Source organism: Pocillopora damicornis, chromosome 5 (genome assembly GCF_964200805.1).
Source record: "Pocillopora damicornis chromosome 5, jaPocDami1.2, whole genome shotgun sequence".
NCBI classification, from domain to species: domain Eukaryota; kingdom Metazoa; phylum Cnidaria; class Anthozoa; order Scleractinia; family Pocilloporidae; genus Pocillopora; species Pocillopora damicornis.
In genome coordinates, this window is record NC_142674.1 from 5,812,849 (window position 1) to 5,837,121 (window position 24,273).

Genomic DNA, 24,273 nt, shown 5'->3' on the forward strand with positions numbered 1-24,273 from the left:
TATGTAGGTTTACATGATTGTGTTTCCTCCGAGTATATAGATCCCAGAAAGAGGAAAGTGCGTAGAAACCAATGAGGTCATTAGATCAGTCTCATGTGGAAGGCAATTGAAGATCCACACATATTAATTATTGAGGATCCTGACGTACAACCATAAAATGGCTGAATCACATGAATTTAACGTGTTTCCCCCAAATACATAACTGCCACCGAGAAAAAACGCTTATAGACCGTTTGATGAAGATACGATTATGAGCAGGGTATTTTGCAAACAACTTACTATCATTATCAGAAGCTTTTCGATTTTTTAAATCCTTTTATCTATAGTTGAACAGACGCACGGACACATGGTATATATTTGTTAACTGGATGTCGTTAATGTGATGTACCTTCCTCAGTTTTTCCTATCAAAACCCAAAGCGAACCGCAGTAGTTCCGGTCTCTGCTGGTTTACTCGAAAAAAAAAAAAAAACAGTTTCTCTGTGGAATCATAACACAGATCTCAGTCCCACTTGCTAATGAACATGACGAAGGCGTGACAACTTTCATATCCCCATAAAAGTTCCTCCTAAAGTTATACAAGGCCACTGAATATTCATCTTGCTCATCGTTCCCTTAAAAGACTTAACAGTTTGAGAGGAACTCCCTTCAGAGAGGAAAATACATATATTGGCGTGTGCAGAATTATACACACGTTTTGATTAGTTCTTACAAATGATTGGTTGGAGGACAGACGCATACATGACGTCACCAGGAAAAAGTTATATTCCTTTATTATATAAAAGTGTCATCAGTGATACACTCGGTTACGCCCCGCAATTGTTTTGCTCTTACCACATTTTAACGTCATCTGTGATCTTTTACTGAACAGATGTACAGCAGGTTATAATTTATTGATTTATTCATGAGAAAGAAAATCTGGACTACCGTGAGAGTCTTGCTCTTAGCCAAGAAGAAGAATGTCCGTTTCCTTCAACGATGTGTCCGGCTACATAATTATTCTTTTGTTTTATGCTCTAAATTGTATCTTTTTCTCAGCCAATGAGACAGCTTTACTGTCACACAACAACCAATCAAATTTCAGCGCTTGTTTAAAGAAATCAGTCAAATTGCAGAAAAATGAGAGATATCTTTTGCAACTTTTCAAAAACCAGCTCAATGTACTGAATCCATAAAATATTTGACCAAACTAAAATAAATGAGCTACTGAATTTGCGATTTTACAGTTCATGTAATAAAGTGGAAGACTTGCTAATTTCACGTGACTGTTTTGCAGAGATCAGCAAAGAGATGTACAAAATTTTCATACGCACTTGCCGAGCTATTGTTCCCAGTCTACCCATGAGATCTTTTGTCCTGCCACGTCCTTTATGCCGTCGTCGTAATGGTTTGCTTAGGGCTCCTAACATGCTATTTTAGGTAAAGGCTTGACTGAAGGACTTCAATCAGTGTACAGTTGGTCAAACTTTCAAGAATAGAGATCAGTCTTTTTCATTTAGCACCATACTCCACGGCCTAAATTTTGCCTGCTTCCCACGGAGACTTTATTCAGGTTTATGGCTTTTTTATTGAGTTTAGGCGCTGCCCGATAGTTAAATTTCCTCTTCCCGCGATGACAACTTCGACCCTCTAGCCTGTTCAGTGAGGCAAAGACACCAGTCAAGAAAAGCTGTATTTTACCGCCCATGCTTGTTCACGTGACACATACGTGATGTCAAAGATCACCGACTGTTAGTGACACATTGAGGTACGTTTCTTCTTTTTAACTACAAGTAGTATTAGAAGAAAAACAAAGAGACAGACAAGAAAAGACAGACAGACTGGCAGGCTAAAACAGACTGACCTACTGGTTGACTGACTGAATGAATAACTGACTGACAGACTAACTGAAAGCTTGCTGACTAACTGACAGACTGATTGAGTTGTTACTTGCTCAGTTCCATGTAAAAACTGACAAAAACCTCATTCATTACGAAATCATTATAATTGATAATGGTAATAGGAACAAGTGGAGTCCAATTCGGTCAGTAATCATACGAGTGATTAACAAAATCGTACGACCGCAAAGCGGAAGTTCGATTTGTTAATCACGAGTATGACCACAGACAGAATTGTAAGACACGAAGTCCTGTTACCAATTAATCAAAACTAATGAGAAAGAAACTAGAATCGGTTACACGTTTTCAGAAAAAAAAAAACAACAACAACAGCTACCTCGGCGAAATGCGAGACAACAGCGCGTGCACGTGACGGTTCTGTCTACTTACACAGGCATGACGTATGAACTGTCCCTTTAACTGTCCTACTACACCGTCTAATTACAAGCACGATGCGTACACTGTCCTATTGCTGCTCAGATCGGGCTGGTAATAACCAGTCGCGCTCGAAAATTTTGTTATAGTTTTGATTAATACAGAGTACGGTGCTAGTGCTTATGCTGATTGCATAGTTGTGTGTGCCGTGCGAGTGTGAAGGTGATAATTGCATAGTGCAACAGAATGATTGACTGACTAACCAACTTACTGACCGTACCGTCACTCTGACTAAACGACTGACAGCCTGATATCGTCCCTATTCTATTTCGAAAGTGTTGATCCAAGCAATATGCTGGAAACTTATCAGATGTGAACCTTGTAATGATATCGTTCACCATTGAGTTCGAATTCTCTGTCGCTCAGTACAGCGGCAGAGCACGGAAATTCGACAACTGAAATCTTTCTTTGGTCAGACGTTCTTCACTACAAAAGACATCTTTCTTTTTGAATATTTTCTAATTCTTAACTTGTTGCATCAGTGGATACAATAGACTGATCTCACCGGAGTACTTTTTTTCTCTCTCCATTTTCATTAGTAACGGAGTTCTTTTTAAGAATGGAGCAGCTTCACCGCCTAGTCTCGAACTGGCGATCTTCGTCTGGTAAAACATAACAAGTGCAAGGTAATCACAATAACCACATGTACACTCTACAGTTTGTCTTGAAATTAAACTGTCGGAGGGGACAAGATTCGCTTGCCCGTTGGTATAAGTCCTAAATCAATGTAAATAAATAATTATTATAGTGTATCTTTTAAAATTTGTTGGCAACATTTACCTCAATCTGTGGCGCCAAAATTGTAACGTATGAAGGCTTTGAATTAGAGAATACTGACCTTGTTACTGATCTAGTGCAAACGATACCCAACTGAAAAATCTAATGCATTTTTCACTGCTTCTTGAAGTAAAACCCGAGCTGAAAGGCTTGAAAGGATTCTCTATCGTCTGAGAGGAAAGACAGATCAATATAGCAGAGCAACCTGCGGCTAATTAAAGATAACCTTCCACAAAACTATTCAATTATTCTCAATAGGAAACTGGATCTTATTTTTTGGGATAATCACTCAGGAAGTGTTTTAATTTAGAATAAGTAAATTCTACACCGGCTCTAGAAAAGAATTCAATAAACAAATTGTGAATTTTTATCTTCTTTCTTACTGAGTGTTAGTACTAGTTCTGAGTCACATGCTAAGGAAATTTCGCAATTCCCTGTTTTGGCATAAATGAATTGCTTGTCTACCTGCTTCACTGTTGTATTACACTCAGGTACCTTGTTAAATTTGTATGGTCGCAGTTGAAGGTTGTAAAACTTATTTGATTCAGTGCTCCAAATGAGGAAGATTTCAAATTGCAGATCGTTCTGTTTTTAAACTTTTCCCAGTGATTGACATCTTATTCAAATCAGTGCGATCCTTTCAAAATTTAACCTTCGTTAAATTTTTGTACCCAAGAGAATCTTTTCGTCGATACAGAAATATGCTCCCACATTCATTTTACAATCTATTACATCCATTTTGACATCACCGGTGATCCTTGTAATCTGATTGGCTCTCGCCGGTGCGACTGGTTCACGAATCGCACCACTTTTTGCTCTAAATCGCATTTTCCAAACTAATGAAAAAGCTTTACTATAACACAATCAATCAAACTTTAAGGCTTGCTTAAAGTAACTTACCACAGTGCTGGAAATGAAAGACAACTTTAACAACTTTTTATCAACCATCTCAGTACTGAATCCATAAAATGTTTGAAGAGACTAGAAAATCCTGTAAGTGAGCGACTGAAATTTGCAATTTCAAAATGGATGTAATAAAGTGGTAACTGAACTTCAAATATTTTATGCATCGTGTCGTGCGATTTCGGTCTGTAATGATATACAAGCAAAAATTTCAGCATGTTCATTGGCCGAGAACACGTCAATTATTCCCAAACAATGCCGAAAGTTGAAAATCGAGTGTTAAAGTTGAAACTGACTTTAGAAAGCTGAGTTGATTGACAGGTAAGTCGCAAATGCACAACAAAACAAAATGACGGCAAAGTGAAGAAAAAAGTTACAATTTCATAGTTTGGGAGAGAATGCTAAAATCGAAAAACCCAAAGGAACGAAAAAAATTGTAAAAAGTCGGTAAGACTTGGTCTTCCAAAAGAAAGCTGCGAAAGTATGTACCGGAGGCCTGAGTAAAATTCTCGAGGAGTTTTACGCAACAGTTCGTACGAAAGGCGGGGGGAAGGTTACCAACGCGACAGCTATCATGTAATGGTTACTGCTGTCGACTGATACCAAAAAGAGAAAGAATACAAAACCTCGATTATTTGTGATCGAGAGCTTAAAAGCTTGAAGCGAGTTCTTGAGGGAAAAGCTCGAATACGCCAACAAAAGGCAAAGGCAAGCAGCCGAAGTACTGAGCAATGACAATAAATTAAGATAAAACAGAAAACATTCATATTTTTGGTTATATCATTTTAAGTAGCAATCTAATGATTTGTCTCGTGCACTTTGGGATAAATTAGCTTTCAAAAATGTTTCAAAGACTACAAATTGCCGTCGCCCGCAGTTTGGTTTGTCCTTGAAAGTTTGCTCGTGCTGATTTATTCTAAGTTGCAATCGAAATCATGTGATTACTGAGACAAATTACACTCCACTCAATTCACTCACCAAGATAAATCATCACGTTTACTAGTTTCAAACGTGTACCACGTTAGACTTCTTTGATTTTCCGCTTAAGCCACTCACTGATTGTTGTATCTCGGAAAATCCGTGACAGGCAGGCTTGATTGGAAGACTTCATGACATATGTAAGTTGTATGTTATGCATTAACATAGTTTGTAGCTTGAAATGAATCACGCTGTAATATTATTGAGATGGGTTGGAAGAGTTATTTTAGATTACATCGGCATGCACTAATGCATTTGAGGTATGGGTTGAAAGAAGTCATAGCTCTTAGGAGTTGGATTGTTATAAACTCATAACGTTTGTAGCATAGATTGGAATGTATTTTATAGTATAAACTAAGGTGTTATAAAAGGATTTTCAGCCCCGAGGAAAGCCGGAAACAACACCCGTGGAAAAATGAGATACTTTTCACGTGTATTAGATATCCCCAATCAGCTGATGACACGTCACTCGCCTTTCGCGCCACTCGTTCAGGTTGATGAACGAAACGCAAAGCCATCCCCATTCTCAATCCAAGGTCGTTTGTAGGATTATGTTCGGATTATAGCTGCTTAAACACTGAAAAATCTGTATCGCTTACAGTGACGTTCAAACTTTACTAGAAGGCAGAGAAAACCAGTATACGAAAAGGAAAACCGAAAGTTATGTATTCAGTGGCTTTGGTAATGACATTTCTCGCGGCTGAGGACGAGAATCGACAACTGGAAGCTTTGCCACAGGCCAATTTTGCCCGTGTATCTGAAAGATTTCTTCTGTCGGTAAGGAAAAAGTCAATGAATAGGAATTTTGTAAATTGAAAATTGCGCCCATAACTGTTTTTGTGTTCATATTTCATTACAATTTTTTTTCATCTTGAGCCTTTAGCATCAACCCACTGTGCAATTTTTATTCGGGAATTCTCGATTCCTTTATTTTCATTTATTAATAAAGTCGCCCTTTCTTGTCATTGAAGAGCTATTGTGTTTAGAAGATAAACAAAATGATGGAATTTCTCTTCTCGTTCTTAACTCGACATCTCACTCGTTCACCGCCCTCACTCGTGATGAGCTATCGAGTAAAACACTCGAAGAAAAATTCCTTATTTACGCGCGCCCATGTATTTTCCCCTATTTAGCAGTTAGGAAGGCCACGCCATGGAAGACGTCGATTTAAAAATGAATATATATTTTAAGTTGGAATCTCGCGAACTACTGGATGTGCTCATCATCTCTTACGGCGCCAAAAATTAATCTCACCATAACGTATAGGAGCGGCGTGGAGTACTAAATGGAAATGAGACCACGCAAATTTTGATGATTTCAAGTTGTTATTTGCAGAGGACGGCTAAGAAATGTACACAGTTTTACAACGCACGTGCTGGGCTATTGTTCTGCTCATTAGATCTTTTGTTTTGCCACGTCCTCGTTGCCGTCGCCGTCGTGGTTTGCTAAAAGTCCCTATTCTCTTTATAACACGTAGCTAAGGTTTCTAGGTGCGCTTATAGTCTATGACCAAAAGACATTGGTATTTGGATGGATCATAATGAAAAAATTATATGGATCGTTATTAAAAAGGGTTTCTGCAGGTTTACTCTGAAAAGATAACTAATAGCATGTCAGCGAGCAAACTTGATGTTTTCAAGGCTCAAAGACTAAACCTCTGAACAGCTATTATTACATTATTGTGAATAACAACTCTACAAATATTCTCTTTCGGTAAAAAGTCAAGCAATTATGAGGTTAAAAATAGCAAAGTCTTCAGATCAGTTGCTACGGCTCATTTCATGCCCCACCTATACCTCAGTTTCATCAATTTCTGGTTTGGCCTTTGGATGCTACCTATGCAGTGACTTCTCAATGGATGTTGAGACCCCTTTGTTAAATTTCTCAAATACAGAAGTAAAGTAGTGAAGATCTTCATTCATAGGATGAAAATATATTCCTAATGTAACAATCATCAGTTACAATTGTCTGTTATTACTACGTCTTTCACCCGTTATGAACTCAACTCCTCTCTTTGACTACTGAAAATCTACATTAATTTAGTTTTTGATGTGGAAGGTCTCGTGGCAGCGAGGAAGAGGGTCACTCTTTGCGCAAATATTCTAATAAGATCTGCTATGTACAATTTTTCCATTCTTAATTACAAACTTGATGACATCATCATGGCCTCCTAATTGATAAACAAGATGCTCCCACCTGAAACATTCAAACAAATCGATGATTTACTTAGAGAGAGAGAGAGAGAGAGAGAGAGAGAGAGAGAGAGAGAGAGAGAGAGAGAGAGAGAGAGAGAGAGGAGATGCATGTGTTTATCAAATTTTATAACTATTTGCCAAAGGCAAACTTAATACTCGCTAATTATCTCAACATGAAGTTGCATGAATTCTTCAACAATACTTTCTTAGCCTAAGGAGTAATTATCTGAGTGTACAACTCCATTTTCTTTTTTCATTGCCTTCCTCAGGAATATAAAAAAAAAAATGCCTGGTGCTCAATCATAAATTACAGTAAATCAATCAGCATTATGAACCACACGTTAGGGATAACTACAATACAAAGTAATTGTATGATACGCCCAATCATAACACTCATTTCTCTATCATCACCTATTAAAAATCACTCTAAATTCTAGATGTTATGAGTTGAACCTTTTCATAGGTGCCAAAAATATATATGCAACAGCATCATCAACGTTTTTTTTACCTTGGAGCATCAATAATCAACATGTCAGCAACTTTTCCAGGTTCCAGTGATCCATGAGTGTGTGACCTACCCAGAGATGCTGCTGCATTAATGGTGGCTGCTGCCAGAGCTTCTTCCATTGTCATGCCCAGATTAACGCAAGCAAGGTGCATTGTTAAAGGCTGTTCAGAGATCAATCAAAAAGCCTGTATGTCAACACATCTTTGGCCTTCAGAGCAACACTTCTATGGCACGAAAAGTGGGCTCATTAGACTAACTTTACACCACAAGTCTTCATTAACACTGTACTTCATTGTACATGACATCTTAAAAATAGCACCCAACACCTGCTAAAACTTTTTTGGTTTGAATCAATCTTTTTTTTTCCCCTATGCCTTGCACATAAAAACTAGGCCAAAGGCTGTATGCTCAGGAAGGGGGAATTACTTCAAAACATCTATCATCAGTATAATATTATGATTTTAAAACAAAGTGTGACTTGATAGCTGCAAGATAAGTTGTTAGTGGCATCCAGTTAATTGACCCTTACCCTTCCTCAATGCAAGTCTCAAGTTAACATTATTTACAATTATTATGTTGAAACAAAATTTATATGATATCCCATACAATTTAGGTGTTATAATAATTAATATATTCAGACAAGAATTCTTTCAAAATAAAAAAAAAATAATGTGCTACCACAAACAGCACTTTACCATAGATAGGCAGAAGGCATTGGGGTTAAAATCAGATCCAAGAGCTACTGGTACACCTGTTTGAGAAACAAACAAGGTGCTTATTATATAAAGGGGATAAACTGTGGTTCTGCCTCAGTGGGAGAGTAATTAACAAGGTAATTAAGTATCATCAACTGAGTGGATTAAATTGACCACCATAAAGAGTTTAAAAGATGATGTTTCAAGCATTAACCTTTTGTCACTCTGAGGAAAGGCTGACACTCAAAATGTCAGCTTTGAAACTCTTTATTGTGGTAAATTCATGTTATCAACTCAGGCAGGTGATAATACTAAATTACCCTGTTCATTATAAAGAAGAGGACTCTTTGTAAAGCAAAATTCTCTTCTTAGTTTTTGATGGTGGAGCCATTTTCACTCTTTACACTGTTTTCATGTGACCACATTTCTCAATGAAAACTTTGAACAATCAACACCGCTCTTGAATTTGCTATTTTCCAACCAAATTTGAACAGTACACCTTTATGTTGCAAAACAGTACTGTAGATATGAATAGAAGGTGCTTGTCGGATCATTTAGTCTGATCACCTGTTGTTTGTTGTGGTGAATGACAATCTACAACCTGCACAGAAGTCATTGCTCCAGTTGTTATTCTGATAGCAGGTCAACTGAGAGCAATGAATTCTTCACAATCTCATGGTGATTTCCATCCAGGATGTGAAAACTCCAGTCAATGCTTCAAACAATAGCCCTTCTCAAGACTTCTCCTACTATGATGATCAGAGTACATGATCACTCGAACTGTTGCTTTTAGGATCATCAAATCATTGATCTCCTGCACCACTGATCATATCTTCAAGGGAAATAATACAGTCACTCCTATTTAATGTATGTACCTGATTCAATCATCTTTCTGGCTGGAGGACATTTAAGTCGCAAGATGTATGCCGTGGTAGGAAGGAGCACAGCAATAACTGATTCTGCAGACATGGCTTGAATTCCCTCGTCACTTACTTCTTCAAGATGGCTTATTGCTCTAGCCTTGAGTTCAGCCCCTAGCTGATGGGGAGAATGATGATCTAAGAAAAACACATAACTCATACACCAGATGGGTGGTCTGTATGCCGAAAAAAAAAACAACAACAACAACAACAAAAAAATTGTTTGCCAGGTACTGAGTACTCAAGACCAAGGGCACAGTTTTCTCAGGAGGGACCGACCTTAAGACTAGTAAACGACTTGTTCAAATTTTTTTTCCTTCCAGTTTTCTCTTTTCCACACGGTCTGCTTTATAGAAAGCTGGGTGCAAGCACGTCATTAACCAATGAGATTCAAGGATTTAAGATTCCTGCCTGCTAAGATGCTTAAGAAAAGCAAAGAAATTGCGCACACATCTTCAGATCAAAATATTGTTCTCTTCAGTTAATCTATGAAATGTTTTATTTTTTTAAAAAAGGAAGTAGTGAACAAAAGGAGCTCAAAATTGCATGCCATCATTTAGTCTGTGTACCTCAGCAGCTTTCATTGGATGTAGTTCATCACCATGAAAATTGACTGCCAGTCCTGCAGCTTTTCCTGCTTTGAGTATTCTTTTGGTTTCATCTATACCAAACACACCTTTCTCACAAAATACATCTATGTTGTCAACAACTATTTCTTTGCTTTTCATCAGTTCTTGAAGCTTAGGTATCTGGTGATTGATCACATTGTCAGTTGCCTCTTCCAAAGTACTTCCTCTAGGAGAAAAATCAGCTGTATCTTTAATTGGAAAATATATCTTGTTTTTTTTCCTGCATGATAAGTAACAGAAGGTAAACCAAATGAATGTGAAAGCAATCTTTGCAGAAATAAACACTAATTAAGCAGCAGTGACAATAAAGCCAAAAAAAAAATTGTTCAGGCCTATATGGGATTCAAACCCATAATCTCTTTGATACTGGTGCAGTGCTCTACCAACTGAGCTAACAAGTTCAAGTTCCACACCGGCCTGAATTCTTTTAAGGCCTCTGCAGGATATTTTATTCCTGAGAAGATCACTTTCACATTCATTTCTAAATCCGCAACTCACAAATATGATTTTCAAATATTTTCAGTTAGAATGTAACACAGGCAAAAAAAAAGGTGATGGAAAGAAATGTACAGCACTACACACAATAACTTATTCTATATTCTTCAACCTTGCAAATAGTAAATTTTCTTATGAACTTTACTCACTTCGGTACAGAGTGTGCTCCACAAAATGTGCTGGATATCTCAATTGGCAGCTCTTTTTTAGCTTTTTCTAAAACTTGTAGCATCTTCATCTCTGAGTCTACATCCAAACCATAGCCACTCTTGGCTTCAACCAAAGTTGTACCTGATCTTAACATTCTCAGAAGTCGTTCTCTAAGTGATACATATAGTTCTTCATTGGTAGCCCTGCGCACATGCTCCACAGTGAAACCTATTCCTCCTCCAGTCTTGTGTACGTCCATGTATGTAGCTCCAGCCAGCTATGAATGAAAAAAGATTGTTATTGACAAGTATGACATGAGCATCAGAGGTTAATTAGTTCAAAAAGAGAGATAAATACCACACCCCTGTTTCGAAAATTAAAATCATATCACCTTTTGAACTCTGAAGTAATGATTAACTCTCTTATCAATTACGAAACCAACCTTAAGGTTATGGCAATGATGGAAATGATTACCAACTTAACTCTTGAACACCCAAGATATCATTAGTAATACTCCTTTCTGTCTGCTATATAATTCTTATGATGCTAGTTCTGAGAATTTGGTACTGGATCAACTAGAAAATCCTCAAACTTATATTTTTCTTTACTCTTATCACCTGTCTGATCGATATTGTTTTGATATTGTAAGGAGAAATTCTGTCTTGGTCACTCATAGTAGTTAAAGGGTTAAAAAGCTTTAGAGTGTTAATTGATTCCCCTTTTCTTTACCATAGAAAATGTATAAAGAATGGTGAATAAGCATTCTGATTGGCAGACGTACCTTCATGGCAAACTCATGCACTCTGTCACCTACCCATACCGGATGAGTGTGACCATCAATAAGGCCTAAAATAAAGGCAACAAAGTTGAGAAATGAATCCTAATGTATGGCTGTGGACTGACCCTTGTCATAATTGGAAAAAATTCCTTATTAGGGGTGACACACCAGTCATATTTGTGCACATATGCAAACCCTATGATTTAAAGTTGTCTCCTTTCAAGTTGTCAGAACTGACATTTTATCACTTGTCAGAACCAAGTTGTCTAATACAAGTTGTAAACAGCCACACTAGCCAGTATGCCATGTATGACTCCTCCTATTAGACAACTTGGTTCTGACAAGTGATAAAATGTCAGTTCTTGAAAAACAACTTGAAAGGAGACAACTCGCCATTATAGGGTTTGCACATGTGCACAAATATGACTGGTGTGTCACCCCTAATAAGGAATTTTTTCCAATTATGGCGAGGGTCAGTCCATAGTCATACATGGTAAATCTACTGCATACCACTAATTGGAAACACTATGAACATTTCAATTATTTTTCATATCTTGCATGGAAGCCCTTATTTCGTATGCTTCCCTTTAAAATTCTGTGCGGGAAAATCACGCACGGATGGTCAAAATTTATCTCCTTGCTTGTTCAGGACAAATTTGTGCAAGTACCCAACTAATGTAATTAGCACCTTTACACAAGCACTCAGGAATTCACACGCACCAACATGTACTTAGCATATCAGCACTCGCACATACCACCTAATTGATTCTGTAAACGTTACGTATATGAATGGTTAAGCTTTAGACGCAAAACTAAAGGTTGAACAACTCTTCCCACACTCTCCCCTCTCGCGACCAGCTTTTTACCTGCGCTCGTTGTTATGTCCAAAACTAATTAACCTAAACGAGCTCAACTTACCGGGCAAGACACACATTCCAGAAGCATCTATTTCCTCGGTGAACGTATGATTGCTATAGTCTCGATCTACCTTCTCGTCAAAATCAATACATTCGATTTTTCCCGCGCTATCGACAACAACAGACACACCTCTGTCCTTTGTTCCTTCGACAATAGCCAGCTTTTTCATAGAGTCTCCCGTCAAAATTCGTTCGCCATTATTACAGACTAAAACTACTTGCTTCGCATGTCGAATTCTGAGGTTATACATGATAAAATTGTGGTAATTTAAATATATAATTTTAAAGGAATTCTCTGCGCTTCAACCCGTGAATTTTACACAAACTTCTCAATAGTCAGCTGTTACTCACGCATTAGCATGCGCTGCTCGCCTTGGAGTTTCCATGCCAACAGGTAACCTCGTTATCAATACACAAGATGGCTGATGTTCCGCTGAAACTCCTCTGACAACATTAATGTACCTAAGAGGCAAACTCAGACATCTAGTAACGTTGTGCAAGGATTGCTTTTTTCTTGTTTGTAAATAAGGAGCTGTTGTCTTTTTAAGGGGTTTGAATCTACTCTAAACTGTTGTTCCCCACCACAGAATCCGTGTTTCTTGTTGTGAACTTGTATACAAGTGTAGTAGGGTTTTACAAAGTAGTCCGGGGTCTTTGCAACTCCTTTGCAACAGCGTGATCAAAATGTCTCGATCGCCTTCTCAAGGCTCAAATAAGCCACCACGGAGTGGTAAGTTTTCAGAGATTTATGATTAGATCATTTCTCTCTAGGCGTACACTTACGTAAACTTTATCAGTCTATATATATATATATATATATATATTATATACATCGCAGTTCTAGATTAAGTAGTGATTTGCAATTGCTCTGGCATTTGGCAGTCGTTAAAGTTGGTGTATGGCTGTAAATGTACTGGTAGCTCACTTCGGTTTGCAAACTAGTAGACGCAAAGTAATATTGAATCTAATACCTGTAGGAAAGGCACATTATTGGAGTCAGCTTACTTCGGTTTGCAAACCAATAGACAAGAAATAATCTTAAATCTAATACCTGTTAGAGGGCATATTATTGGAGTCAGTTGACAGGTCACTCGAGTTCTATCACACTTGCAAGCTAAGAATAGCCATGGAACTATTGAGATAATCAAGAGAAATCTGGAATTAGATTGTTTTTTTCTTAGGTTTAATCTCTTTGTCTGGTTGTAAAATAAATTCACACCCACCTTACATCCATTCAGACTGAAATCGAAAGCCAATCATCAATTGGTGACCAGTATTTTCCTTTGAAGCAATTCAATGTGATTTTTCAACCTGGATTCTTGCTTTAAACACCACAATGTTTAAAAAGGTGTCCGTGATAACTAAGATTTTAGTTTGAAGACTCTTATAATCAATAAAGAGACCTAGCTGATGTTAGCTTAATCACTGTTATGTACATTTAGGGGGACAATCAGCCTCTCGACAATCTGATAAAGTGGCATTGCAATCTGCAAAGTCAAGTTCTGGTAAACACTCAGCTTTATCAGGTAAGTACTATATCTGAAATGTTTGTGAGAAAAAAAAGTTAAAAACTAGCATAAGACAAACAAATACAATTCCATCTTGTTCTTGAGGGACTTAGGACAGAAATCTGGTATATCTGAGGCTTTGTCATCAGGATGGGTGAAAATGCTTGACAACAAGAAAATCTACCTTCCATGATGAAGTGTGGAAACGTTTCCTTACCTGAGAATTCTAAACTTGCTTGGCTTCTGGAACTGTTATTTAAATTTGTATTTGACAGTCACACATGATTAGGTTGACAGAAGTAATTTTATTCATTTTCTTTAACCCTTTAACTCCCATGAGTGATCAAGACAGAATTTTTCCTTACAATATCAATACAAAATCAACCAGATAAGTGATGAGAATAAAGAAAAATATCAATTTGAGGATAATTATTTTTAGTTGATCCAATACTAAATTCTTTGAACTAACATTATAAGAATTGTATGGTTGACAGTAAGGAGAGTTACAAATTGATCTAGGAGTTAAAGGGTTAAAATACAAGATGTGTAAATCTTGGTTACACACTCTCTCACTCACTGGAGTTACCAGATTGTAATTTCTCCTAACACTATATTAATGAAGAAAGTAAACGACCAATAAATGGGTAGTATTTTATTTCCATTACAATACATTCTCATGGCTTAAATTGTAAAGAATTTTTAATGGGAATGTGAGAAGATAATTTATTCTTAGGTGATTGGGGTGAAAGTTGCATTTATTGTAACTAAGTTATTGAATGAAGAATAACCAATCAAGTATTTTTTTTTTCTTTAGTGGTTGAGTCTGTTGTAAATCCAAATCATAATCCATTCACCATTCCACATGATAATGATGTATTTATGCTACGAGACAAAGAGAGACAGAAAAAGAAACAGGTAATGTCATGCAACTACAGTTGAACCTGTATTTGCAGCACTGTATTAAGTACTCACCTTGTTGTAAGTAGTCAGTTATCTAAGTTCCAAATGTTTCCCCTTAATCAATGCAATTTTCACCTCTATGAAGCCGCCACCACTATTAAACAGTTGTGGTCACCTTTGAATGAGTCCCAATGGCCTGTTTGTATTGATTCTTCCACCTGTATGGGTCACTTTGAACAGAATCACTCCAGCCAATAAAACTATGAATAACATTGCAGATAAAATTGAATCCATGTTACTCTCCTGAAATCAGTATTGACAGTGATTTTGAGCAAGTTTGTTTTTTTTTTTTTTTACAATAAGTGGTCAATTATGGCATAAAGTGGCACTTTTTATTGCTTTTTTTTATCATTGGTGTTCTGTGGAACCTCAATTACAGTTACCAGTGACTTACCCTGTATTAACTCTTTGACTCCTAAGAGTAACTAGCATCTAATTTCTCCCTACAATATCTCCCCTAATTCAAACTTAAAGGTCACGAGAATAAAGGAAATGATTACTTACTAAAGAGGCTTTTGATTGTTAAACAAATTCTCCTTGTCAGCACCTAAGGAAATGTATAGAGAACAGTACGGAGAACATGAATACTGATCTTAGGGTGTAAAGGGTTAAGTGGTCACTGTGCCATTTCCCATGGCGACTGCTGGTACATGTAAGTGAAATACTTACTTGATTAATAACCAGTTTGTGACACAGGAAAAGCTCGCTGCTTGCCTGGTAAAATTTGAAAAAAGGAAAGTTTTTTTAACTTTGTTCTCTACAAGCCTAGTTGGTAAGGTAAAATGAGTATTCCAATTCTCTTCATCGGCAGGAAAGAATCCAGCAGCGAAGTTTAAAGGTACATGAAAAGACAACATACACATCACGTGTCAATGCCAAAACAGCTGCAATGAGGAAAATAGGTGATGACAATGAAGATGACTTTGTTGAAGAGGAGAAAAAGAAAGACAAAGATGGAGTGATTGCAGTCAAAGATGACCCTCAATTTACATTGGCAATTACAAGAGGTAGATTTTTTGGTATTTGATCTTGAACAACAATTGCAATGTGGTACCGGTATATCAATAATTTAAATTGACTGACTCAATTCTTTGTCAGCCTTTTGTTACTAAAACAAAAGGTTGGTGTATAGTTGCGATTACTGTAGGTTGTGCACTAAACAATATGGTGGATATTCATATGTTACAAACAAGTAAATTACCAGTGATGAGGATGATAATGATGATGATGCTTTCAAATCACTTTCAGATCGCCATGTGGAGAAAGAAAATCTGGCAGATTTCATTTCTAAGAAAAGGGAGATGTTTCTAGTCCAGGTAAATATTAATCCTACAGGGGTGGTACATAATTCTGACCTTGCATCTTATTTTCCATATGGACTAACAAAAGTCATAAGGAGATGTGATTGTTTTCTAATTGAGGATAAAATTTCTATTCGTTGGTGCTTTCCAATTGGGTTACAGTACATTTAAATAACAGGCTTGGAAAGGAGTCTACATGGTGTCTAATGTCTTTGAATCATGGACTGATCTTAAAAAGTCTCCAGTGCTAGCCTTTTAAATGGTTTCATTACTAATAAATCATGGCTGTGTCCTTTTAGTATTCTTTAGGTGTGAAGCGTGATGAAATGAGGAAACTGGAAGAAATTGCCCAGGTTAGTTATCACATTCAAGTCATAATTATTGAAATAACCTTTGTCTCTCAGAAGTGATCAACATGAAACTTCTACCCATTTATACCACCTGCAAACAGGTAATGAGAATGTCCAAACTTATCGCATAGAAGTTGTTATCATGATCACTAAATTCTCCTGACTAATTTTCAAGGAATGTGTTGCAGGTATAAGGGAGAATTAACAATCAGATCCTGGGAGTTTAAGAGTCAAAGAATTTTTTTAAAACCTAGCAATCTTTCCCATTTAAAAGTATCTAAAAAGGAGAGGGAAAGAAAAAAAATATTTAGTGCACTGGTCACTAGCTTCAGGTTAATCGAGCCACAGAAATTATCAGTTAATCATTTGATGATAATTATCATATTTGATGTACACACATGTTCAGTTATTAAGTAAAGTTTTCATTCATTGATCTTCATATGTTTAACTTGACAGGCAGAAGAAAAGAAACTTGAACTTGCCGAGCAGTACCTTGAAGAAGATGCTGCAATGTTTGATGAGTTTTTAAAAGAAAATGACAAAAACTCAGTTGAAGCTATCAAAATGTGAGTACTATTTGTAATAATAATTTACTCGTATAAATAATTTTTATCTTGCTATTCAAACTTTGCTTTGAGGAAGGGCTAGCACTCGAAATGTCAGCTTTATAGGGACTCTTTACAGTGGTCAATTCACAAATTTACAGTATCAACTCAGTTGCTAAAACTGAATTACCTCTTATACTCCCCCAGCAATGCAGCTTTCAGCTTTAGAGACTCTTTACAGACTGTGGCCAATTCACAAATTTACATTATCGACTCAGTTGCTAAAACCAAACAATCTTGTTATGTTCCCCCACTAATGTAGCACCACAGTTTCTTTAGAAACATACCTCAGTCATCCTAGTTTGTTTGTGTATGACTTGCCAGTCTTCAACTTAGCTTCGAATCAAGAAATTTAATATTAAACACTGTTGTTTTTGGAATTGTCTGAAATAAAGTACTGAATGTTACGCATAATAAAGAGTTCCTACACTACACTTGTGTAGATACATTGTACTTTTAAAAGTCTTAATCAATTCAAAGCTTATCCACCACTGGTGTTTTTCTCAACAGAGCTGAGGCTGAAACAAAGCTTAAACTTGAAAAAGTGGCTGAGATTAAAAAAATAAATGCTCAAATGATGGCAATAAAGAGGTGAGATGACAGTGATATTGGAAATCATTCGTTGAATATACAGTTCATGTATGATTGTAGTAATCCTACAATGCTACAAAATTAACTGTAGTGTCAAAAAAAATTATTGCACTTATTAAGCTACAGTTACTGTTAGTAATATTTTATGTCAACTTTAGTTGGTTTTTAACCTTAATTTTTCAGTGAAATATCTAAAAATGAGGACACTCTCAAAGAGTATATGTTGTACAAACAGTTCCTGGATTCTCTTACTCCACAGGTACATGTTTTTGATACTTGTTATTTTTTATTAATTATTAATTAATCATTAATTCATCTCTGTGGTGAGTCTGTGATTGCATTAATTTTGGCTTAATTACATCTGTATAGGAGTGGAAAGATGATAAGAGAAAAGCCAAAGAGGAGAAAAAGGTAAAATTTAAGTGGAAAACTATATAAAGGTATTCCTTTTTAAATTTTTTTAAAAAAATAATTTCTTGGTGTGGTGGTCATATTTTATTTATTTTTGTTTTCCTTTCTTCACTGCAGAAGGCAAAACAGAGGGACAAAAGCTCAGTATCAAAAAAGAGAAGTGAGTGTATCTTAGTGGACATTATATAATTATGTATCCTAGATGTGTGTGTATGTTTTGTACAGTATGTTATCAGAAGTGCCAAATTGAGCTCTTGGAGATTGGAAATATTTATATATGTTTATGGTGGCTTCAGGGCAAAGAAAGAAAGCTGGTCGTGAATTGCTATGTCTAGCCCTACTGTAATATGCTTTTGAAATTTCAATCATGTATTCAAAAAGACCTTTGGCACCTCAAATCTCAATTATAGACTCTCAACTTGATCCCAGTTTATTGTACCTTTTGGGAATAAGTTTTCAGTTTGGAGTTGAGTCTTTGAAATTCTGTTTTAGCATAATACAATATGTATACTACATGAATCATGCAGAAGCAAATGATTTACGTCTCCTTAAAAACCTTTTGTTTAGTTTCCATAATCAGCTCAGACAGAAACTCCAGTCGTGGTAGCCGTAAAGAAAGTAGGGCCAGCTCTGTAAGTACATGTACATGCTGCTGATATGAACCTTGTAAAGTACCAGATCATCTTATTTAGCTTATGCAAGGGACTCTGTTATTCAAGAGACAGGCTATAATTTGGGTGCAACCCCAGCTGCCAGTTTCACCTGTTTGCTGGCCATTTTTCACCTTTTAGCTCATCTCCTCTGACATAGGGCCCAGTAAAAAGGCTAATGGCTAATCGAGATTCGATTATTTTCTGTCTACTTGACAATCAATAGTCTTGCCTGCCAATGACCTGTACACGGATACTTTTGTGATAATTTTGTTCAAGCATTTACACAGTGTATCAATTGATATTAGCCTTATGGTGAATTCAATGATTTAATCCTTTCCCCAACATCGGTAGTCATTTTCTCCATTCCGTTCTCAGTACATTTCTTATACTAAGGTGCTGATAAAAAAATTTGTTTGAAAATCGAGGGCTTCTTTAGTTGGTGATCGTTTCCTTTATTCTTGAGACCCTAACTTGTGATTGCCAGAAAATATTGTTAGTAACGAACGATGAAATGCTAGTTCCTCTCTGGGCTCAAAGGGAGAACAAAATAATTCTTCCCACAAATTTGACTCCATACGTATCACAGGGAGTTGAGCCACATCGTAAATTTCCTTTTGACATCGTTCAATCAGCTCAAGGTGTATCTTAACTGTTCTTTTGGTTCAATTAAACAATGTAAATGATTGTATTTGATGCATTTTACCTATACAGAAATTAGCGGGAAGTCCTTTAGTGAAGATGTAAGTGTACAAACAGTGTGTATTTTTATTATTTTTGATTCTACCGTATTCACAACCGCACCAACCACTTGAGCATTTTGTAGACACCATTACGTCGATACCTGTTAAGTTGCATCTAAACGTGCATGTCCGCATGTTCCTCTGAAAACATTAAAAGATTGTTAGAAAAGGATAAGTTTTTTTTTTTCCCTTGACAGCCAGAACAGTTGTTGTTTCCTTTCTGTCTTTTCCGGGCGAGTGGAGACGCGTGTTAGGAAAGAGACGCGTAATGGCAGGAGTGTGAATCTCGCGCCTCGGGCTTGCCAGCATTTGCCTTCGCTTGCTTTGTAAACGTTAAAAAAACACGAACATTTTTTCATGTTTTTTTTTTCTTCGTTTACAAGTGAAGCTCTTTTCTTTGGTAGGGAGAGGCATTGCGAAAGCGAAGTTTCATGTCCAAAATACAAATTTCCCTCAGTGATCCTGATCAGGGCCTACAACACGAACCCCTCAATTTGCACTCACCACTAGCTTATAATAACACCTAATGTCTTCATTTGGAAAATAAAATCTTAACTGTTAGGTTTTTGTAATCCATAGGCAAAGGAGTGATGCAGAAGACAGTCCAGCCTCTGTTTACGAAACTGACGAAGAGGAGAGCGATACTGTAAGGGAAATGAACACGGCGCCTTTTTCAACCTCGTGTCTAGGTCTCTCTCTTCTTCTCATCCCCTGGAGCGATTCTTCTCTCTCCCCAGGGGTCGGGATGTAGAGCCTAAGCACGAGGTTGCTACTTTTCATTTTCCCTTTTTATTTCTTGTCTTCGCGAAGCTGTTTTGTCCATGTTGATAGTCTACGATCTGGAAAGTCCTCTCGCTCAATTAGAGCATGGAGGTTTGGTTATTGGAAACTGAGAGAGAATAAAAATGAACAATTAATAGAAGGAGGGAATCCAAGTAGAATTTCTTGATGATTAATTATCTTTTGAACTTCTAAAAACACTCTCTGAACCGATGTAAACACTTTTTGAATGACCTTTTTGCTAATATTCCTTAATTTTTGTCTAGCAGTTGTGTTGATTACAATTAATTTTATGATTGTTCCTTTTTCATTTGACAGGAGCCAGACTTGTTTTTTGGCGATCCTCAGCAGCTTCTCGACATCTTTGCCGAACTAGAAGAACAAAATTTGTCTCTGATTCAGAACAGTCAAGAAACCGAAGAAGCCCTGGAGGAACTTCGGCAGACAATTAAACAGACGCAGGAACGAATGTAAGTCCCCTCAGTTGGACTTGACGTAGCGTGCAAGTATGCCCTCATGATTAGCGCTGCTGGATGAGCGCTTCTCTGCCCGCAGGAAGATTGGAAACGAGTCGGGGGGAGAGTTACCGGGTGTCTCAGCTGAACCACTTGCAGGCGTCACGGCGATTCGCGTTGCTCAAAATTCAAAGCCTCAAATTTTCTCACCAGTGAAGAAACCCTCATACTGATACGTTAGTAATAAGGACCTGTTCGACCTTTTCCTAGGATTAGACTTGAAGTTGCTTCACAGGGGCAGATTCAGGAATCTTTTTTGTCGTAATTTAACTGATTTTCTTTCCCTTTACAGGAACCGCGAAACAGAAATTCTCAAAGGCCAGATAGACTTTTTGAATGATGCCATAAACAAAGAGGAAGAGAGAGCAAAGGAACTGGAAATGAAATCAAAGTACGGTAGTTTCTTATCTCCGTTATTCCACTTTTCCAGTTTGCACAGAGTCAACATCAATACACTATAGTTTATTTGAATTTTGTAAGAGGAGCTTAACCCTCTAACATCCAGAAGTGATTAAAATGTAACTGCTCCCTTAAATAACCATACATTATCCAACAAACAGGTGATTAGAATACTCAAAGTTGTTATCTTGACCCAACACCATATTCTCGTAACGATTTTACAAGGAAATGTGCAGCAGCTAGAGGGGAGAATATAGGATTTAAAGTGTTAAATGTCTCGATGTTCTAGTTTCCCTTCGTCTCTAATGTACGTTTACTCTTGTTCATAACATTGTTTTTTTTTTTCATAATTAAATAAATGTTTATTCATCTATTTGATTATTTATTTTTATTTCCTTGCAGAATGTTCTCATATGGAGAATTTAAAGCAGAAGACCAGGTAACACGCCCTCTCTGTTTTGGACCCGTGGAACTGTATTCAGATAATTTTTGTACACGTTATACTGTAGGATTTCGTGACAGCGTGAGCTATTGATTGAGGGATTTTTGTGATATGTAGCTGAATCTTGCCTGGCCTGATTACAATTCTCCTTTTCCTTTATAAGCTTTTTATATTACTCCCTTTTTCACTGCGTTCTTTTCAGGAAAAAATGCTTCAAACGTTGAACAAGAAAGTCGAAGAGGTTTATCGGAATTGTATAGGAGATAACGAGGCCAACATAAGGTATGCTATGGGTGGTTGTTGGTGTGAAAACTGTTTGCACCTGATATGTGCTCAATAAATTCTCTTGATGCCCCAACGATTATCAGTCCTGCGACATAGAAACCAAAAAAGAACAGAAAACAAACAAACAAACAAACAAGAACACTGTTTTCCCTTCTTCATCCTCTAAGATTTCCAAGTCAATACGAATCGCCAGGAATGCGGTGAATTATGCTTCTGTTAAAGCTGTTCTTCGCTTTAGTTATAGCCTGTTCCAGGTATTCACATAGTAGATGTTGTGCGATGATGGTCTGAGCTTAAAACGAGGGAGGTGTGGGTCGGGTTGCTTAAAGTACCCGACCCAAACCTCCCTAGTTTTTTCTCTCCGCCGCCACTATCACGGGGCTTTTTTTCCCGCCCTGTTTTGCTAATCGAACGGCGGGAACAGACTACTTCAGTCGCGTTTCCTGGCGCTTGACCGTAACTTTATACGTTGTCACTGTTGGTTATTGATTTGTTCTTGTATTTTGTTATCGGTCTTTGTTTCAAACAAGCTGTGACTTTAGTTGTTGCTTGTTTCTCTGTTTTTTTGTTTTTAATCGATCCCTTGACTTGTTTGATCCTATCAGCACCCTTCAGATGCTGACCAATATTGAAAATCGCCTGGAAGAGCTTTTTGAACAAATCGAAGTTATGCCACCGGACCGAGTGGAAATGGCAGAAAAGGTACGAGACCTGTTTAGAACCACGATTGTAAGCCCGCAATAGGGGATAATTTAGCTTTATCAACTGAGTCGATGATGTAAACTGACCATCACGAAGAGTTTCTGAGGCGTTTTGAGCGTTAGGGTTCTAATGAAGGGCTTATGCTTAAAACGTCAGCTTTAGAAAGTATTTCCGGTGGCCAATTTACATCATAGTTATCAACTCAGTTGTTTCACCAAAATTTCTTGTAATAATACAGTTTCTGTAGAAACTTACGCCCTTATTTATATGTACGGAATATGATTTGTTTAAAATGAAAACGTGACTAACATGAAGATTTAAAATCGGCATTGTTCTTGATGTAACATTTTCGAAGGCTATAACTGCAAGCTCTGCTTTGTCATCTTCAAATGCCTTTTCCAAATTAAAGGAACTGTCACATTTGGTGAAGGTTAGCTGCTTAATATTGTTATGAAGATGACTGTTATTTGCAAAGATCTTTAGAATTGTAGTTATTTTCAATCAACAGCTTCACAATTAACCTCGTTGTAATACAGAAACGAGAGTCATCTGAGGCAAATGGAGTAAATCCTTGTAGCTGGTAGTTGGAGGGAAACCTAAAGTAAAAAGTCTTCAACTTGGACTGAAAATTACGGAAGTAAATTATGAAAGATCAAAGAGTGATCCGTGTATACTACATGGAACTTTCCCTGACCGGTGCACTGTTCTCTTTTCTGTCATAGGCAAAAGAGAAAGATCGACGCTTACGTCTTCGTGAAGAGAAAATGGAACTACAAAGATTGCATCAAGAGGACCGGGTGAGGAGAGCCCTGGAACGAGCTCAAGCTGAACCGAAGAAAAAGGTGGGCAATACATGCCATGTCACATGACGCCAAAATCTACAGGGCTGTTAATCTTACGTGGAAGCTTGTCATTGGCTTCGCTTAGAAGTTTAGACCCAAGGATAAGAGAATATGGTCTTTTGCCCTATGATATTTCACAAAGGAAGACTACAATTACGAAACCAAAGTAAACACAAGGGCCAATTGTAACAATAGGAAATATCACAGAGCCAGTGAACACTTAATGTAAACACAGATTACGGCCTTAGCGGGAAAACGTACGACGGTGTCACAGTTGGTTTTAACTTTTGCATCTGATTGGTTGAAAGTGTGGTGTGGGTTTTCTAGTCTAATCGTAAAGCTCAGTGAAGGAAAAACTATTCAATCCCAAAGTTCTTTAAACTTTTTAAAAATTGCTCTGTTTTGGCTTGTTCTCATTTCAGACTGGTAAACCACTGATGTTCCGCTCAGAACCACCGCAGACGCGAAGAAAGCAGCAGGATGCCGACAAGAAACAAGACAAAGAGGAAGAGGAACTGAAATATTTTTTTACATAAAACTCTCAACAGCTGTAGACTCCTTGAAGTTTGTTTCTTGCAAAAAAATAAATTTTTGTTTGTATTGAACCAACTGGGACGCGAAACAAAACAAAGTCACACGAGTTCGAGATAATTTGTCACTGGCTTTGATTTAAATCAAACTTTTGTAAATTGTATATACATGCATGTGAAATGTTTAATAAACAACAAGCAAATCTATGGTCCTATTGCACCATTACAAAATTCCTTCGTTAAATCGTGTGACGTCTGCTGGTATAGGGCTTTCCGATTACCTTGAGCTTACTTTGGGCTTCTATCATTGGGTCCGTGAAGAACTCATGAACTTGGCGATCGTACTTGATAAATCCCGGTGTGAAACGAGTTGAAAACGCTAAGATTCCCTAATCATGTTGTC

General features: G+C 37.2%; 2 protein-coding genes across 6 annotated transcripts; one reads left to right on the forward strand and one right to left on the reverse strand.

Moving 5' to 3' along the window:
- Positions 1–5,571: 5,571 nt before the first annotated feature.
- On the reverse strand, positions 5,572–12,598 carry LOC113682983 (putative imidazolonepropionase). 5 transcript variants are annotated; one of them, XM_089207923.1, is made up of 8 exons: positions 12,258–12,598; positions 11,343–11,407; positions 10,561–10,838; positions 9,857–10,082; positions 9,243–9,405; positions 8,368–8,423; positions 7,673–7,833; positions 5,572–5,740 (listed from the first exon to the last, which is right to left on the reverse strand). In XM_089207923.1, exons 1-8 carry the CDS (start codon positions 12,505–12,507, stop codon positions 5,587–5,589), a joined length of 1,353 nt encoding a protein of 450 aa, XP_089064049.1. In that variant the 5' UTR covers positions 12,508–12,598; the 3' UTR covers positions 5,572–5,586. The 5 variants fall into 5 exon arrangements, 4 of the variants coding, with proteins under 4 accessions (XP_089064049.1, XP_089064048.1, XP_027055986.2 ...); XM_089207922.1 differs by having other exon boundaries at positions 9,857–10,136; XM_027200185.2 differs by lacking the exon at positions 5,572–5,740 and adding an exon at positions 5,871–7,165.
- Positions 12,599–12,640: 42 nt separating this feature from the next.
- Positions 12,641–24,101, forward strand: LOC113682972 (cilia- and flagella-associated protein 100). The gene is made up of 21 exons (XM_089207921.1): positions 12,641–12,986; positions 13,699–13,782; positions 14,579–14,679; positions 15,536–15,731; positions 15,973–16,040; positions 16,325–16,378; positions 16,832–16,941; positions 17,491–17,571; positions 17,755–17,830; positions 17,941–17,982; positions 18,100–18,142; positions 18,550–18,614; positions 19,347–19,375; positions 19,955–20,021; positions 20,474–20,625; positions 20,963–21,061; positions 21,472–21,508; positions 21,714–21,793; positions 22,402–22,498; positions 23,221–23,340; positions 23,763–24,101. Exons 1-21 carry the CDS (start codon positions 12,941–12,943, stop codon positions 23,874–23,876), a joined length of 1,761 nt encoding a protein of 586 aa, XP_089064047.1. The 5' UTR covers positions 12,641–12,940; the 3' UTR covers positions 23,877–24,101.
- The last annotated feature ends 172 nt before the right edge of the window (positions 24,102–24,273 follow it).